This window comes from Aspergillus multicolor, assembly GCF_047715735.1.
Source record: "Aspergillus multicolor strain CBS 133.54 unplaced genomic scaffold BDW74scaffold_6, whole genome shotgun sequence".
Taxonomy (NCBI): Eukaryota; Fungi; Ascomycota; class Eurotiomycetes; order Eurotiales; family Aspergillaceae; genus Aspergillus; species Aspergillus multicolor.
In genome coordinates this window covers 489306-505223 of record NW_027395957.1, presented here as the reverse complement: position 1 = coordinate 505223, position 15918 = coordinate 489306, and the positions used below count along the sequence as shown (strand labels likewise).

The following is a 15918-nucleotide window of genomic DNA, read 5'->3' as shown; positions in this document are numbered from 1 at the left end:
AGCGCTGCTGTCCGACGAATTAATGTCTCTCCAAAAGAATGCACTTTCGAAATCCGAACCCTTTAGTCTTCAGATGGGGAGTTACGGTAGCTGGGGGATGTTGACTCTGTGAAGACCGGATATGTCGACAGAACTTCTCAAGGCGAATTATTGTTCTCCTCAACATCGCCGTTGCAATGGTCTTGAAAAGCAACGTCGGCACCATGGGCCCAGACTCGTAGGATGGGCGAATTGCCATCGACCCGACAGCACCGACTTCTTTGGACAAGGCGGCTGTGAATTATACAAGAAAGTAGAAAAGAGGCATCATACGTCGAGCGAAACCAGTCTCAGTGCCGCTGTTGCTGGAGTGGCATACACTGCAAGGACACATGGTGCTGCATGATTCCTAGCCCTAAGTCTCTTAACCAGATTCAATGGGTTTGGTCTTACCGGTTCCTTGCTGGCCTGATCAAAAACATTGCCTGAAGATCTCACAACGACCGCATCAGATGCAACGCTATTCGCCCAGGGGCACGATGATCCTAGCATGACTTGGATGGATGCAATCATGACTTTTGGCCGGCATCGAGAACGTGAACATAGGACTAATCTCCATGTACCTGGCAATCTGAAGAAGGCAAACAAACGCAAATGTATACGTATCCGTATATCAGATCAGACGTGCCCACCGCTATCTGAAGTGTGGGGATACGGAACTAGGGCTTATTAGAGTGCAGCCTTCTATACGGGTACGTCAACATACCGCTCCCGGCCACCGTACAGGGCGCAACCTGCTTCTCCGCAGTCGCATAGGCATTCGCCTTTGGTTTGTCCTGTTGTATCATGAGAGATTTGAGGAGACATTGAGACGGGATGAGAGAGAGAGGGTAGAAGGCAAAAATATATAAACCCGCTCCCTCCCCCGACCTCAACACGACCATCACATTAATACAATCGCACCCTTCCATAAGATCAAAACAACTTCCTACCCACCTTGAAACCAAAATTCCTTGTCAGACAATCTAAGACCAAAATGAACCTCCTAACAACCACCCTCCTCACCCTCTCAACCCTCCTCGGGACCACCCACGGCTACGACTGCTCGCAGCCCGAGTACAACGTCGCCGTCTGCGGCAACGGCGTCTGGCAGCTGGCGGCCGACTGTGGAACGGGATTCTGCGTTTGGCCAGCTGGTTATACGACGCCGTTTTGTGCGGCGCATTCGGAGTAAACTCTCATATTGTGAGCATTATATTGGGCAAGGAGGGCATGGTATGGGATGGGGAGGGATGGTATGTATTGTCTGGCTGGAACTACATTGATATTGGTATACTGATTGATAGAACTAGCTACGCAATATCAGCTTGAGGCTTGGGTAGTGGGCGGGGAGGTCAGATGCTGGTTGTTAGGGCTATGGTGGGAGCTGAGAGAGGAGAGGGACGGGACCTATCTATGGGAGGGTGGACAAGATACATTGCAAAAAGGATGGCCTGGAAAGCACGGCATGTTTATGAAAATGAGGGCACTGTGTATAAACTATATAGTATCACTCACTACCCACCATCCAATCCTACCTACGCCCTCCGTAGACGAACCACTGCTCCAGTATGCACGTAGATCTCTACCTAAGTGGTCAGTCATAATTGATAGGAGAATATTGAGTGCTAGTAACACTCATCTTTAATGCAAGTGTCAGTCATCCAAGTATCTAGGCTATCTATCTTTTTGCACTCTGTTGTGTGAGGTGTTCTTTTGCTTATTCTATCTGCTCAAGCAGATCACGGTCTATCTCGATGATACACATCTAGCATAGCATGGCATAAGAACGAAAAGAAGAAAGAAATTCACAGCAAGATCCCTGTCCTAATATACAAATACATAACATCACAAGATTCAAGATTGGAGGGTTGAAGGAGAAGAGAAGAGAAAAGAAAGGAGACCGAGTCCACAGCCTGTCCCACCCACCCAAGCTAGAGAATGAGAACAGGACCGAGGTACCAACGCGTCTCTCCTCACTCTTACCTCCAATTCAACCCATCTCAACACCCACAACCCCCAACCCACAAAACCCTACCGCATCTTCGCAGCCTTCTGCTTACTCGACGTCGCCCCAATATTAACCCTCGCCGCAATACCAAGCTTATGCACCCCGTCCCTCTTCTCCCAAACACCGCTCCGCCCCTCCGCAACAGCAATCAGCTCGTTCGCCACGCGGTGCGCAAACTTCGAGTCCTTGCGTTTATCGCTCGAGTCGATGATCCACCCGATCGCCGCGCGGCGGCGCTGCTTCTCCGCCAGCGCGAGCGGGATCTGCGTGGCCTGGCCACCACCCGCCATACCGCGCGCGTTGAGCAGCTTGATCAGGGGCGCGACGGAGTCGACGATTAGCGTTAGATAAGCGACGGGGTTTAAGGGGAGTTGCGGGGCCGCGGGGCCAGGGAGGAGAGGGCGCTTCGGGTTGATTTTGGGGGGTGGGGCGGAGCGCAGGATGTCGAGGATTATGGACATGTCCTAAACACGATCACATTAGCAGTATTCTGGGTGAGAGTGTAGGGTAGGGTGGGTTACCTTCTGAGCCCTCGCCAGCTTCCCATCACGCATGATGTTCTTCGTGAACTGCTCGACGACGGGCGAGTAGCGGCGACGGAGGTTCTCTGTGCTGGGGAGGGAGGCCGGGGCCGGGTACTTAAGGCCTGGCATGAGCGGCTTGGTCTCCTCGGGGACTTGGCCGATCATGTGCTCAAGGAGCGCGGCGTTGTCGGCGTCGGACATGGGCTTGTTCTCCTGGACTTGGGTCCGGCGGGCGGATGTCGAGAAGGATCGCGAGCCGGAGGGCTTGTTCATCTGGTTCTGGAAGACCTTGGGCGCGTGCTTCTGGGCTTCCTTGTCGCGGGAGAGGATCTACAATATCATAGATTAGCATCACCATATCAACAAAGACCCCCACAGATGTAGGTAGAAAGTTTAAGGTGGGTTGTACCTCAGAAACAGGCGTTCCCTGTTCCAATTCGGGACTCGACGGTGTTCCATCGCACCTCTTCTCCTTGTTCATGATGTTGTTGATCTCCGCGGCCTCTTCGCTGACGTGAGGCATTGACTCGGCTTTTCGCTGCTCCTCAGCTAATTCCTTCTTGCTCTTGTCGGACGAGTTCCATCTCCGCTGGACTGACTGGACGCTGGATCGCTGGCATGGTCGGCTCAGGGCGGCGTAGCGCTGTGCGGCGGACGCGGAAGTCGGCTGGCGGAGGACAGGGACGGCCGACCGAGCGGCAAAAAGATTGAGTCGGGGCGGCATTTTGTGTTCTGAATTGGTCTATCTACGGGGTTGTAGATAGGGTGGTATGAATAACGAAATCGAAAGGGTCTGGATGGTATTCACTGTCGGCGAACGATTTTCCTCCGGCTCTCCACACGGGCTTAGTCATCCGCATTACTCCGGTATAGGCGCGCCAAGATATCGTCAAGGTGAGCTCATATAGTTCTCAGCAAGAAAAGGACCAAAGGAAGAAATGATGATGAATTGCAATAATTAATCCTACAGCCAAGCGAGTACACTAGAAGATACCGGAACTAATATGGATGGTTCAACAACTAAGCACCCATCCATTTTTCCGTGCCAGAGCATTGATAAGCCAAAGTAATTGAAAAAGAAACCCGTATCAAAATAAGGCCGTACATAAAACTGACTCGCAGTGCAGAGCAAAGCTGCCTGGCTCGCATTACGTATTCAAGAGTGGTATGAAAGTCAAGGAGTGTAGGTAGATCTAAGTAGATCAACAGCCAGCAGCCTAGCGTTTTTGGCGGTTTGAAAAGAAAGTGAGACTGTTTTTCTGCTTCTGCTTACAATGCAGATTAAGCTTTTACTTCAAACGTGGAAAAGCGCATCCTCGTTCACGCTATCAGGGTACACGTAGAATGCAAGTGCCAGAATCAAGTACCTGTACAATATTAGCGACATCTTTCAATATCAGCGGGCTACTCACATTCCCAGGCACAGACATCCCTCGAGGTAGTTGGACTTGCCGTCCTGGATGAGGAAGGTTACGACCAAACCCGAGATAAAGAAAGCCACAGTCTCGAAGATGTGGAAATGCAGAGTCATATCCACGTGCATAATCCAACCCAGGATGACGAGGAACGGCGTGACGAAGAGAGCAATCTGCAGACTGCTTCCGATGGCAACGCCGATGGCCAGATCCATCTTACCCTTGTACGCGACAACAACGGCCGTCACATGCTCGGCGGCGTTTCCAACAATAGGAATGAGGATAAGACCGATGAACGTGCGGCTCATGCCTGTCTTCTCCACAATGCTGTCGATGCTGCCAACCAAGTAATCGGCGCAAATGGCAACGAGGACAGTCACAACCACCAAAGCAACGCCGGCAGCCCAGGGGCTGAGCAGGTGCTCCTCTTCCTCTTCCGGCTCGCCTGCGGCTTCTGGGTCTCCTGCAACTTCGTTGTTCACCTCCTCAAAGAGATGCGCGTGCGACCTGAGCTGGAAAACAAGGTAGATGACGTAGAGTACGAGGAGGATAATGGCGGTCCAGTGCGACAGGAACAGAATGTTCTCCATAGTATGGCTGGAGTCCTTGGCGGAGGACAAAGAGGCGTAGAGAGTCGCAGGGATGATCAGCGAAGCGGACGAGACGGTCATGAGAGACGACATGGTCGAGGCGACGGTGGTGTTGAACGACTGCTCAGGGAATCGGATACCACCCACCACGAAGCAGCAGCCTAGGACGAGGAGGATGTTGGAGAGAATGCTGCCGAGCATACTAGCTTGGACAACGCGAATCTGGTTGTCTTTCAGGGCAACGATGCTGACCTATTGACCAAACCATTAGCCTTCAGCACACAAAACCAGCAGCAAACACATCCAGAAACACATACAATCAGCTCAACCGCATTTCCAAAAGTCGCATTCATCAGTCCACCCATAGCCTGGCCGAGGGTAGCCGCCAATTCCTCCGTCGCAAAGCTCAGCAGCGAAGCAAGCGGAACTATAGCCAAAAAGTTCAGCACGAAAATGGCAGTGCTATTCCAATTCAGCGCCCCGGCAATGATACCAAGGGGCACAAAGATAAGCAGGACATTCACATAGTCCCGCGTGAGAGTCGCCCAGGTCAAGTGCATGGCATGGGCCGGCCAGTTCGTCCAGGTCAGCGCCCGCTTGTGCTGCGCCGAGTTGCGACGCGGGTCGTTGAGAAGAGAGTCCCGCTCGTTCGGCTCTTGCTGGTAGCCATTGGTATTAGAGTAAGAAGTAGACATTCTTCTTGGGGGTCCCCAGCTGCCGTGTCTGCGGAAACTAGAGTAGATGCTTTTCGTCCTGGGGGATGCTGTCGGGTCGCAAACGGATTAGCTATGGCGGGCCTCGGGAGGGATGGTTCTCAGAAGGTCCGGCTGATGCTGATAGCATTAAAATTGATAGAATAGAGATGAAAGGAAAAAGAAAGGAAAGGACAGAAGACGAAACGATTCGGTTAGGTTGGGTCAAAGGAGAGTGTGAGCCAGACACTGAAAGAAACCTGCTAGCAGTGTGGACCTTGGCCGGACAAGACAAGACAAATAAGAAAAGAGATGAAGTCTCGATCGATGAAAGAGAAATAGATCAGAAGATCACCTGCAAGTTCAAGATCGAAACCCGTGATGTGCTGGTTCGGAGGGAAGAAGAAGAAAGTTGGGGAGTTGGGGAGATGGGGAGATGGGAGAGCACCTACACATTGGGAAGTGACGAGACCAAGACCAAACCAAATTTCGCCAAAGCTGCCTGTAAAAGTAAGAGAGTTCTTGGGCCTTGGACCGGATTAGTTGTGTTTGCTTGGTAGCACAGGAAAATTAATTGAAAAATCAGGGTCTCGGTCTCGGTGGGTGAAGAGTTGAAGAGCACCGTGGTTGCAATACGCTGTGGCTGGACAGATTGACTTCATTCCGATGCGGATTGGCGCTGATTGGCTGGAGGGGTCAAGTCAAGACGGAGCTACTGTGCACAGCCTCGATGATCGTTTGGGCTTTTGATTGTCCCCCAGCTTGATTTCCGGCCAGAAAGGAAGAAACCCCTCTCGCGAGTTCCGGCACTGCCACAATCTTAGCATTGCGTCGTATTTATCACCGAACTTGTCTCCCAGCCCCCAAAGCTAAACGGAATATGCTCAGACCAAGCACTGGCAGCTCATGCGATAATTCAGGGTCTCATATCGAAGACACTAACCGTATGCAGTATAGTGTCTTCCTGAGACCAGCACTGACTCGCACTGATCTGTGACAGCGAAGCAGCAGACAACTCAGTTTCAGACGGTGAGCAGGAGAAAAGTTTACAGATGACTCTGCTAGTTTCTTACTACACTTGTAAAGTTTGAAGCTACGCCGGATTACGCTTCCTGAGCGTTGATGTGATAAGATTTCGCGATAGCGCGGATGCCGGACGCGCAAGCCACAGAATTCATGACGTCAGCCCCTACGCAGCCCGACAGGGTGCGCTGTACTCCAGCTCTACCCAAAGGATTCTACCACTACGAAGTACGCTGAGGTGAGATACTAGTACAAGTACTAAGGAACAAGGCAACCAGAGAGCCAGTACATGATCTAGCGAGTGTATTCTATGTGTCAGCCGCACAAACAAGGCCGAACAAGATTTCTAGAAAGAGACCAAAAGCCCCAAATCAGTGCCATAATCCATATCACAATCATAAGCAAACATCATCTATCTATTACAGATAGCGGACGTCTAAAAACGAAGAAAGAAATTTACACAGCGGATCCACCGGCAAGTCCTATGTCCTGTTAGCAGCCGAAATCTCCGTCGCGGTATGATATGCAACTCACCTGCAGCAAACGCAAGGTACCATGTCCGAGACGCTCCATCGTCAATCCAGCTGTAGTCAAAGTTGGCTTGCGAGAAGAAGCGCCAGGACGCGGCTGGGTCGATAAGAGCTAGATTAGCGTAGAGGACGCCCTTCCATCCGCCTACAACCTGTTCAGCAGGCGCAGCGGCGTTGGATGCGAACATGGCGTTCCATTCCTCACGAACAAACTTCTGGCTGCGGATGAATGGCGACATGGGCAGAAGAGGGAGCATGTGGATTCTACCTTGGTCAGTGTGATGAATGGGTTGGAGACATGGGGAAGGCGTACCCTTGAATGTACTCAAGGTTGTTACCGAAGTAGGTGGTATGGTCGACCTTGTTCTCGAACAACTGAAGAGAATTAGTATGTGGCTCATATCAATGATCATGCCCTCGACTTACAATTCCAGTCACCTTGTTGCCGATGAAGTTTGAAGGATGATTGACATTCTCGTTCTCCATCAGGAAATAGTTCTGGAAGCTGCGCTTCAAGATACCCAGCATGAGATTGCCTCGAGCCTCCATACTCGCATCACCGATCGTCTTTCCCCACATCTTGAGGGCATACGCGTACATAGAATCTTCCGAAGACGACTCCTGGTCCTTTCCGTCAAACGACTCATACAGGCCTTTAGCCCACGAGTGGCCGTGAAACCAGTCAAAAGCGCGAGAGAACGGAAAGTAGGGATCATCGTAAGCCGCATTACCGGAATCGCGGACAAGCATGTTAACATAGTCGCGGTTGGCTGGGATCCAGCTCGGGTCAAGAGCACCGATGATGGCAGCGGCGTGGATAAAGTAGCCGTAGTGGAAGTGGTGGTCGTTGTAAAGAGTGTTACCGAAGTCAGCGCCAGCATCGCCGCCGTAGCTGGCAGAGGAGACGACGCCCTTCCACACTGTGTCGTAGACCAGTGGAAACTGCTGCCGGTTCTGCGCGAAACGGGCAAAGGCTTGCTTCAGACGCTCGAGAGCGGGAGCTGCTGTGGCGTGGTCGTTGAGGAGCTTGTCCACCGTCCAAACAATGGTAGCGTAGTTGCTCAGAGCTTTGCCGCTGAAGTACATGCTGTTCAGGTTGCTTCGACCGTCAATGTCTTGCTGAAGTTCTGTAGTAGCGATCTGACGAATAGTTGCTTGGGCAGAAGCGCTGAGTTGAGGGGAGCTGTTTGTGGACTGGACCCATGGAGCAAAACCCATGTTCGTGGGAAGGTTGGGCTCGTTCATGGTCCAGTACTCACCAATAACGGCTCTAGCCATGCCTTTAGTGGTGGTTCGCAGCGTGATATTGACAGCACGGGCGCTGGTCTGCGAGTCGAATGAGGCAACATGATGGGGCAGAGCAAACATCATGAGAGGTGTAACCTGGGTATCCTTGCCTGACTTGGCCCATGCGAGACGATAGATACCGGTGCGGCCATCGACTGAGCCGGAAACAGTTGCTTCAACGGCGAAGACACCAGCTGAGTTATCAAAGAGACTCTCGCCAGAAGAGCCTGCCGGGTTCTTGGCAATCTGGATAGTACCAGACCATCCACCAGGTCCGCGCAAATCGGTGGTAGACACCAACTGGAAGTTAGGGTCTTGTCCGTTGTCAGGGACGGCATAGATAAGCCAGATAGTACCATCTTCTAGCGTTGCACGGTATTTGAAGATACCAGCCCGGGGGGAACCGGCGGTTACGATTTGACGGAAATGAACAGCGCTCTGGACTACTGGCTGTAGTTGAGTGTAGACACCGGTCACAAACGCCATGCCCTGCACCACAGGAATAGTGATTCCCTGGGAAGAGCCGGCTTGGGGCCGCAAGACTGCATCCGCCGAGAAGGCCTTGTTATTTTCCGCAGTGAGAACCGTAGAACGACCGAGTTCCGTAGCTGACAGGATTATTGACTGGATGCCAATAGGATTGATGTAATACTGGATGGGACTGCCTGGTAGCTGCGAGTTTGTAGGACCACTAGCAACGACATTCATTTCCGTGTGCGAAATGGACATGCCGAAGCTTCCCAGGTTCCCGCTTCCCTTTGCCCACGCTACAGTGTAAGGGTGCGTGAAGGTGGCATTTGTCTGACTACCTAGAAATAGCGCGCTATGGAACTTGTTCGTCTCAATTGGGTTCGTGGAGTTCTAGACTTGTCAGTAAGAGCAAATAGCTCTCCGTGAGAGTACTTACAACTCCGTTCTTAGCGACAGGGTGGTCATTTCGGGAAGTTATCGCTGCTGGGACTGGACCCTTTCCCAACGGTACAAAGACGTCTTGGTTGACCATATCGGCAGAACCTTCGATTTCCGCTGTGGACGTGCTCTCCGGTTGATCGGTTGTTAAGGAACTGGACGTAGGGATTGAAGTAGTCTCGATAGAGCTAGGAAGCGCACTGGTTGTGGTAGGCTCGCTGGCTATAGCAGGACTGCTGGTAGTGACAGACTCGTCAATGGTGTCGTGAGTGGGAGGCACGGTTGTAGGCGTAGGCGCTGAGATATCGGACGATGTAGAAGAAACTTCGGGGGCTGGCGCAGCTGATGGCTGAGCTGGAACGTCTGCCGGTGCGTCCGAGTGCGGAAGTAGCCAGTCAAGCAAATGCTCAGGTTGGCCCAAGCTGTCAATTAGACTGTCTAGTCCAGGAATGACCTCGCCCTTGGCCGAAGAGGTAAGAGTGGCGTGTTCCAGTTCGTGGCCTTCACGTTCAAGTGCTGTTGGATAGAACTGCTCTGGTCAGCATAAACATAGAAAGACAATGTGAGTACTTACACCTTCTGTCTCAGGAGGCAGCAGTCTAGCGCCTTGGGTCAAAGATGGGTATTGAGTGATCTCCGAGAAACTGGCAAGCTGAGTTGGGGTGGGCGCAGAGTGTACTGGTTGTGTTGCTACAAGGCACATTAGCAAGCCTGCCAGGCCCTTCTTGTACTTTGCTCCCATTTTGACAGCCAGTGCAGCACAGATAGAATGATCAAAAGCACTGAAAGAACAGAAGGATGAATTGAAGAAAACCTCTTATAGCAACCCTCAGATGATCAACCTGAAAAGCAAATTCTCATCTGAACAGGCTGCAGCACCTCCAAAGGCAGTTTGTGAACGAATGACTTGCACCTGAAAGTAGAGGGAAGAAGGAAGCCAATGACGGAGTGCGTGAAAAGATGCAAATGTTGATTGTGCGAAGATTATAGTCTAGCGAGGGACAGGGATAAAGGAGTGTGGGAGGAGTTCAGAAAAGAGCGTGACGGGCACAGTGAATGTTGACCCAGTTACAGCCAGAAGCGAGCAACACAGCTGGGCTAGCGTGAAGGGCAAAAAGTGAAAGGCCAACATGGTGAATAAAACGAGATGGGCTCACCGGACCTGAGTGACCCCGGATTCCAGGCACGCCTGATAAGAATCTGGCTAATCTGCGCAAAGCCCTCGACAACGGAGCGGAAGTATGCTCGGCTGCGCAACTGAAAGGCTGCAACGTACCACGAGAATGTTGATCTACCCAAAGTTAGTATGATGGACGGGACTCGAGGCCAAACAAACAAGCGCGGCGGTCACTAAGGAGGAGCAATGTAGGGGAGTTGGCTGGAATGTGGCAGCGCGTGGCTCGCGGGAGAAGCACGAGCCGTAGATCCGAGATGACTTACAGTTAGCTTAGCGACTGATTAATCCAGATGATAGATATTGATGCTGTGTAGCAATGCTGTTGTTGGTGATGAAGGAGGTAAAAGTTGACGATGACGCCAGACGAGGAAGCAGAAGGTGGAGCAGAGCAGGCAGCTAAAATATCCCCAGACCTGCCCGCTGTCAACTCGCCAGACCATCCATCCCAAGATCCTGTTCTCCATGACAAGAACCTCCAAGCCTGACAGGATTATCCACGAGGTCTGGTTTGAGTTCCTGGTGCTCGCCTTTTCCATCCATCTCGGTCGGGCTGAGCGCCTAGGAAGGCGCGATGAAGCTTGGCTTTCGTCGCCATAGCGAATCCGCAGCTGCGTAGTTGAACTCTGATCGAAGGATCATCGAACTCCCAGGGACGTATCGTCATCTTAAAGTCTCAAGGGGTCCATGTGGTCGAGGGAAGAGAAGGCGAGGTTGCGGGAGGGTTACACTGGCGATGGCGGGGTTGAACAGCCGACCCGGTCACTCCAGACCGTGACCAGCAGGGGTCAAGTTGAAACTCGAATCACACTGTTTGGATATTCTTTCGACTGCAAATGACTCGAGATCATGATGCGAAAAGAGAAAAGAGATTACGAAGAAGCAGAAAACGCCACGGGGATCGATGCATGTCGATTCTCGACCAGGACTGGGGCCCCGGACCAAGTTTGTACTACGGAGCACAGTACTGGGGGCCTCGTTACACATCAGAGCCTTATCGCCAAGTAGTCGGTGAAGTTGGTCGAGTACGCGTGCTCCCTCAGCCCGATGGCTGTCTCCTGCAGGATGGCTTGCAGATACCGTCAGTCTGGTGAGGACGCATCAACCCGTACCCAGTCTATACTACGGCAGGCCGACACCAGCACTGTGATGACAGTGGCATCATGTAGCGCTCAACAAACACTCTCAGCCGGCGTCATTGGACTGTTCTAGACATCCTAACTCACGATACCGGTTTTCCTCGGCAAATAATCATCAAGGATGACATTGTCAACAAGGCAGGGACGTTCTCCAGCATCGGATATCCGAAATCCGGAGAGACGCGACGCGGGACGCTGCAAGGTCGGGGACAGCCCTTCGGTTAAATGCGACCGCCAATCGCATCCAGCCATCGCATGCCTCCCCCGCCGAGAGAGGAAGCTGTCGGGATCGCTGCCGGTAGAAACTCGGGAACTCGACAAATCAGCAGCGTCGAAAGAGATTTCAGTCCCCGGGATGCCCCCACGCCGTGTGCCCCCCGTGTCATCCCACGTCCCCAAAGTTGAACCCCCACGCCCGCACACACTCCACATTTTGATACCATTTCACACACAGACCAGTTGGAGGACGGGCCCATTACCTACGAGTATCTACATCATACACACAAGACCGCAATACAGCGGAACACCGCTTTGCCGAATAGCAGGACGCTGGCCCTGGATGCCGACCCTGGTCCCGGGGAACTCACCTCATGCGGTAGCCGATCCACTTCAGTTGAGAATAATGAGCCCACTTCTAGACGAAGACCGGGGTTGATGGAGGGGTTGCCGGACCGGCGCCGACGCAGTCAAATATCCTCCATCCCCGTACCCCATACCCGGGGCCAACCCCAGACTTGTCTCTCCTCTTCTCTCTTTCTCAGTCACTTCTGACACCTGGAACATGGCAGACGATATCAAACCCGGCTCTGAAGCACTCCAGCTCGAGAAGCCCACGGTCGAGACGATGGAGGGCTCTAATCCTGCGTCCAGGATGGACCCTGCGCGGCGTGCTGTAGTCGAGAAGAGCATGAAGCGCAAGCTCGACGCCCGCTGCTCGCTCTTCGTCCTCATATACATCATGAACTATCTCGACCGGAATAACATGGCCGCTGCCCGTCTCAAGGGTCTTCAGGAAGATCTTGACATGAATTACAGCGAATACGCCACCTGCCTGAGTATTCTGTATGTCGGCTACATTCTCATGCAGGTCCCGTCCAACATCTTCATCAACCGCATCCAGCGCCCCTCGCTTTACATTGCAGCTGTCATGACAGTGTGGGGTCTCATCTCGACCTTGTCAGGTGTCGTCAAGAACTTTGGTGGAATGGTCGCTGTCCGTTTTTTCCTGGGGTTCGTGGAGGCTGCCTTTTTGCCGGGAGCTCTTATGATCCTGTCCAAGTGGTACACCCGCAGGGAACTGACCAAGCGGAACGCGATCCTGTTCTGTGGAAACCTCATCTCGAACGCCTTCTCGGCCCTGGTTGCCGCTGGGGTTCTCTCCAACATGCAGGGCACGCTTGGCCATCCTGCGTGGCGCTGGCTTTTCTGGAGTAAGCTCTAACCGTTGCCATCCATCTGTGTAGATAGGCAAACACTAACGAGCTTACAGTCGAGGGCGCTGCCACCATGTTCATCGCCATTCTCGCCGGAGTCATTCTCCCCGATCTACCCACCAACACGCGCGGCTTCACCCAGGAAGAGCTCGAAGTCGCCCAGCTTCGAATGACCGAAGATGTCGGCGAGGCCGACGTTGACGCTGAGGGCTCGGGGCCCTGGGATGGTTTCTTCATGGCCATCAAGGACCCCAAGATGTACATCATGATGTTTACACTGACAGCCTACGTCGTTGGCCTGTCGTTCAACGCTTTCTTCGTGAGTCCCCATCTTCACCACGCTCCGGCCACCGTCTGATTATGATGCAGCCCTCCCTCACCGAAACCCTCGGCTTCGGCTACGTCCCAACACTGCTCATGAGCGCTCCCCCATGGGTCTTCTCCTGCATTTTCTCCCTCTGCGTTGCTTGGAGCTCCGATCGCTACCAGGAGAAGGTACGTCCATCCCACCACCCACCCCACCGTATCCCACTAACAAAACCTTCTCAACAGTTCTGGCACATCGTAATCCCCATGCTGGTCGGCCTCATCGGCTTCATAATCTGCATGTCCACCCTCCAAACCGCCGCCCGCTACGTCGCCCTCTTCCTGCAAGCCGGCTCCTACGCCGGATTTATAGTGTTCTACTCCTGGATCAGCACATCGTTCCCGCGTCCACCTGCCAAACGCGCCGTCGCAATCGCCATGGTCAACGCGTTCAGTCAGCTGGGTAACGTTGCTGGCTCGTATGTCTGGGACCTGGAGGAGAATGGGTACCGCAAGAGCTATGGGATTGTCACGGCGATGTTTGGCGTCGCAATTGTGGGCTGTGCGATCTTTAAGGTTGTTCTGGAACGGCTGAATCGAAGGTTAGCGGAGGCGGAGGTTGCGGAGGAGGCGAGGGGCGCGGGTGCTGTGCCTGAGGAGGATGTGGATGAGTGTTTGAGGATGCATAAGGGATTCCGATACTTGGTTTAAGAGCAAGCAACCTGCTTACTCGTGGCTTATCTGGGTGGCACAAGGTGTCGCCCTGCTCGGCGCTCATCTTTCATAGCCCGGTAACTTGCTGCTGAGCTAGTGTAGTTGCTGGAGTCTGTATATCTACATCATGCCCTCTATGACCTTCCTTTTGACGAATCTGGCTACACATTCATCAAAAGCTTGTTCATTTCATTAGTTCGTAGGATGCAGCGTCGCGGAATATATTGACTCCCGAGCCACGATCCTACTAGGCACCACTACAAGCACCTCTCAATACCTGCAGACGATAATTTTTCCTAGTCCCTGACTATTTCCCTGCATTATCAAAGTAAGTCAATTCTAGGGTCAGGGATCAGTGTATTGCCTGATCACCGTCACTTACCGTAGGTTGCCCTGCTCTCTCACCGATAACGGCGAGGTTCGGCCGACGAGATAAGCTCTATACTGGAGGTGTACCGGCTGTGGCCGTTGAACTGGCCTCATTTACACAGTTACTATGGGAGCCAAGCTATGGCCTGACAGGATGGTGCCGTGGTGTCGGGGTTAAGGTCCAATTCCATCGTCCATTTCATTCCAAGCCTCTCTACAAGTTCTATAATTAGAGCAGAGACCGCTCCGAGCATCACAGCGCAACAAACCTACACGAATACCAAAACAATGGGTTCGCATACCGAGGAAACCTTCATCATCCCAGTACGTTCCGGAAATGCTCCCCTCCTCATCCAGCCCATACCATACCCAACTGACAGTTCAATCCAATCTGGGCCAGCTTATCGACTTCGCCCCCTTCATAACCAGCACACCCGAAGACCGCAAGGCCACCGCAAGAGCAATCCTGCAAGGTTTCCGCACAGCAGGATTCATCTACCTCCGCAACCTCCCCATACCACCGCACCAGCGAGCCGCCGCCTTCGCCGCGTCCGCATCCTATTTCTCTCTCCCACAGCAAACAAAACAAACGCACACCATGCCCTCCGTCGAATCAAACCGCGGCTACGCAGCGCAAGGCCTCGAGAAACTCTCCCCCTTCGCCGCAGATCTCAAAGAGACCCTGCACACCGGGCGCGAGGATGACCCCGCGCACCCGAATATCTGGCCTGAGGACAGCGAGGTTCTGGGATTCAGGAAAGAAGTCTCGTCTTTCTTTGAAACCTGCGCCGCGGCGTCGGTGCAGGTTATGCGCGCTATTGCGGTTGGACTTGATATCGACGAGGCGTATTTCGATACCTACATGGAGCGCGGCGACCATAAGCTCCGGCTCCTCCACTACCCCGAGACGCGGAAAGATGTGTTTACGCTGGAGCCTAGGGCTGTGCGGGCCGGCGAGCATACGGACTACGGTGCTATTACGCTGCTCTTTCAAGATGGGGTGGGTATGTGGATGCGACGCCCGTGGAGGATGTTGTTGTCAATGCAGGTGATCTGCTGGCGCGGTGAAGTAATGATACAATCAAGTCGACGGCGCATCGGGTTGTGCAGCCGCCGATGCAGACTGAGGGGGAGGTTTGGCCGGCGAGGTATAGCATTGCGTGAGTTTGTCTGACCCGGACGAACTGGGTTGATGAAGGTATATGGATGCTGATAGTTGGACGACAGATTCTTTGCGAATTCGAACGAGAACAGCTTTATCGAGGTTATCCCTGGGACGGTTCGGTCGGAAAGTGGGAAGAAGTATGAGGGTATAATGAGTGGGGAGTATTATCTGCAGAGGCTGAGGAGTACGCATTGAGCCTTCGCTGTGCATAGTGATCACAGAGATGTCCGTACGGTTTGATCTCTTAGCTTGTGCATATCAGGCCACATAAGTTTGGCAGTTGGTAGCTGTTAATTTCCGCCCTGACCATATCCAAGTCTGATATCATCACACTGCTCGGGTGACATAACTTTCAGTAAGGGCCTAGGCATCTGCGCGGGGTAGCCCTATCATGCATACACACAGATAAGATAAATGCGACCTTGGAGAGGGGAAACTGCAGCTGTGGGGTACATTAGGATAAGATAGCTCATTGCATGCACAGCTATCAGAGTTGGAGATGTGCGTTATCGTCGGAGTACTCCGCACGTCTATACCAGCTCGCTCCGACTATAGACTAGGAACTCAGCTCCTCTGCACTCCTTTAGACAGTATACTTACAGTCATTGATCCCAGAACC

The 15918-nt window shown here is 52.8% G+C and overlaps 6 protein-coding genes across 6 annotated transcripts; 3 read left to right on the top strand and 3 right to left on the bottom strand.

Moving 5' to 3' along the window:
* Positions 1-1015: 1015 nt before the first annotated feature.
* On the top strand, positions 1016-1350 carry BDW74DRAFT_176047 (uncharacterized protein; the record flags this gene model as incomplete). Its single annotated transcript, XM_073728502.1, has 2 exons — positions 1016-1209; positions 1332-1350. 2 exons carry the CDS (start codon positions 1016-1018, stop codon positions 1348-1350), a joined length of 213 nt encoding a protein of 70 aa, XP_073585992.1.
* Positions 1351-1636: 286 nt separating this feature from the next.
* Positions 1637-3427, bottom strand: BDW74DRAFT_122420 (mitochondrial 37S ribosomal protein uS7m). The gene is made up of 3 exons (XM_073722051.1): positions 2963-3427; positions 2551-2883; positions 1637-2493 (listed from the first exon to the last, which is right to left on the bottom strand). Exons 1-3 carry the CDS (start codon positions 3275-3277, stop codon positions 2053-2055), a joined length of 1089 nt encoding a protein of 362 aa, XP_073585991.1. The 5' UTR covers positions 3278-3427; the 3' UTR covers positions 1637-2052.
* A 53-nt stretch (positions 3428-3480) lies between these two features.
* BDW74DRAFT_148825 (calcium/proton exchanger) lies at positions 3481-6022 on the bottom strand. The gene is made up of 4 exons (XM_073723790.1): positions 5703-6022; positions 4876-5321; positions 3966-4810; positions 3481-3920 (listed from the first exon to the last, which is right to left on the bottom strand). Exons 1-4 carry the CDS (start codon positions 5704-5706, stop codon positions 3848-3850), a joined length of 1368 nt encoding a protein of 455 aa, XP_073585990.1. The 5' UTR covers positions 5707-6022; the 3' UTR covers positions 3481-3847.
* A 707-nt stretch (positions 6023-6729) lies between these two features.
* On the bottom strand, positions 6730-9741 carry BDW74DRAFT_176044 (glucan endo-1,3-beta-D-glucosidase; the record flags this gene model as incomplete). The annotated part of the gene is made up of 6 exons (XM_073728501.1): positions 6730-6755; positions 6808-7067; positions 7117-7178; positions 7230-8951; positions 8998-9528; positions 9574-9741. 6 exons carry the CDS (start codon positions 9739-9741, stop codon positions 6730-6732), a joined length of 2769 nt encoding a protein of 922 aa, XP_073585989.1.
* A 2178-nt stretch (positions 9742-11919) lies between these two features.
* Positions 11920-13927, top strand: BDW74DRAFT_122383 (uncharacterized protein). Its single transcript, XM_073722050.1, has 4 exons — positions 11920-12742; positions 12802-13064; positions 13115-13240; positions 13298-13927. Exons 1-4 carry the CDS (start codon positions 12094-12096, stop codon positions 13760-13762), a joined length of 1503 nt encoding a protein of 500 aa, XP_073585988.1. The 5' UTR covers positions 11920-12093; the 3' UTR covers positions 13763-13927.
* Positions 13928-14422: 495 nt separating this feature from the next.
* Positions 14423-15494, top strand: BDW74DRAFT_176042 (uncharacterized protein; the record flags this gene model as incomplete). The annotated part of the gene is made up of 4 exons (XM_073728500.1): positions 14423-14458; positions 14535-15134; positions 15221-15294; positions 15362-15494. The coding sequence occupies 4 exons, from the start codon at positions 14423-14425 to the stop codon at positions 15492-15494; spliced, it is 843 nt and encodes a 280-aa protein (XP_073585987.1).
* Positions 15495-15918: the final 424 nt, after the last annotated feature.

Bases quoted from the DNA above. Each gene is read 5' to 3' on its own strand.
- BDW74DRAFT_122420 (XM_073722051.1), bottom strand. From the start codon at position 3,277: ATGCCGCCCCGACTCAATCTTTTTGCCGCTCGGTCGGCCGTCCCTGTC. The intron at 2,884-2,962 runs GTACAACCCACC...ATGATATTGTAG, and splicing joins AGGGAACGCCTGTTTCTGAG to ATCCTCTCCCGCGACAAGGA. The intron at 2,494-2,550 runs GTAACCCACCCT...GATCGTGTTTAG, and splicing joins AGCTGGCGAGGGCTCAGAAG to GACATGTCCATAATCCTCGA.
- BDW74DRAFT_148825 (XM_073723790.1), bottom strand. The intron at 4,811-4,875 runs GTATGTGTTTCT...TTTGGTCAATAG, and splicing joins GAAATGCGGTTGAGCTGATT to GTCAGCATCGTTGCCCTGAA. The intron at 3,921-3,965 runs GTGAGTAGCCCG...AATATTGTACAG, and splicing joins GGATGTCTGTGCCTGGGAAT to GTACTTGATTCTGGCACTTG.
- BDW74DRAFT_122383 (XM_073722050.1), top strand. From the start codon at position 12,094: ATGGCAGACGATATCAAACCCGGCTCTGAAGCACTCCAGCTCGAGAAG. The intron at 12,743-12,801 runs GTAAGCTCTAAC...ACGAGCTTACAG, and splicing joins GTGGCGCTGGCTTTTCTGGA to TCGAGGGCGCTGCCACCATG. The intron at 13,241-13,297 runs GTACGTCCATCC...CCTTCTCAACAG, and splicing joins CCGATCGCTACCAGGAGAAG to TTCTGGCACATCGTAATCCC.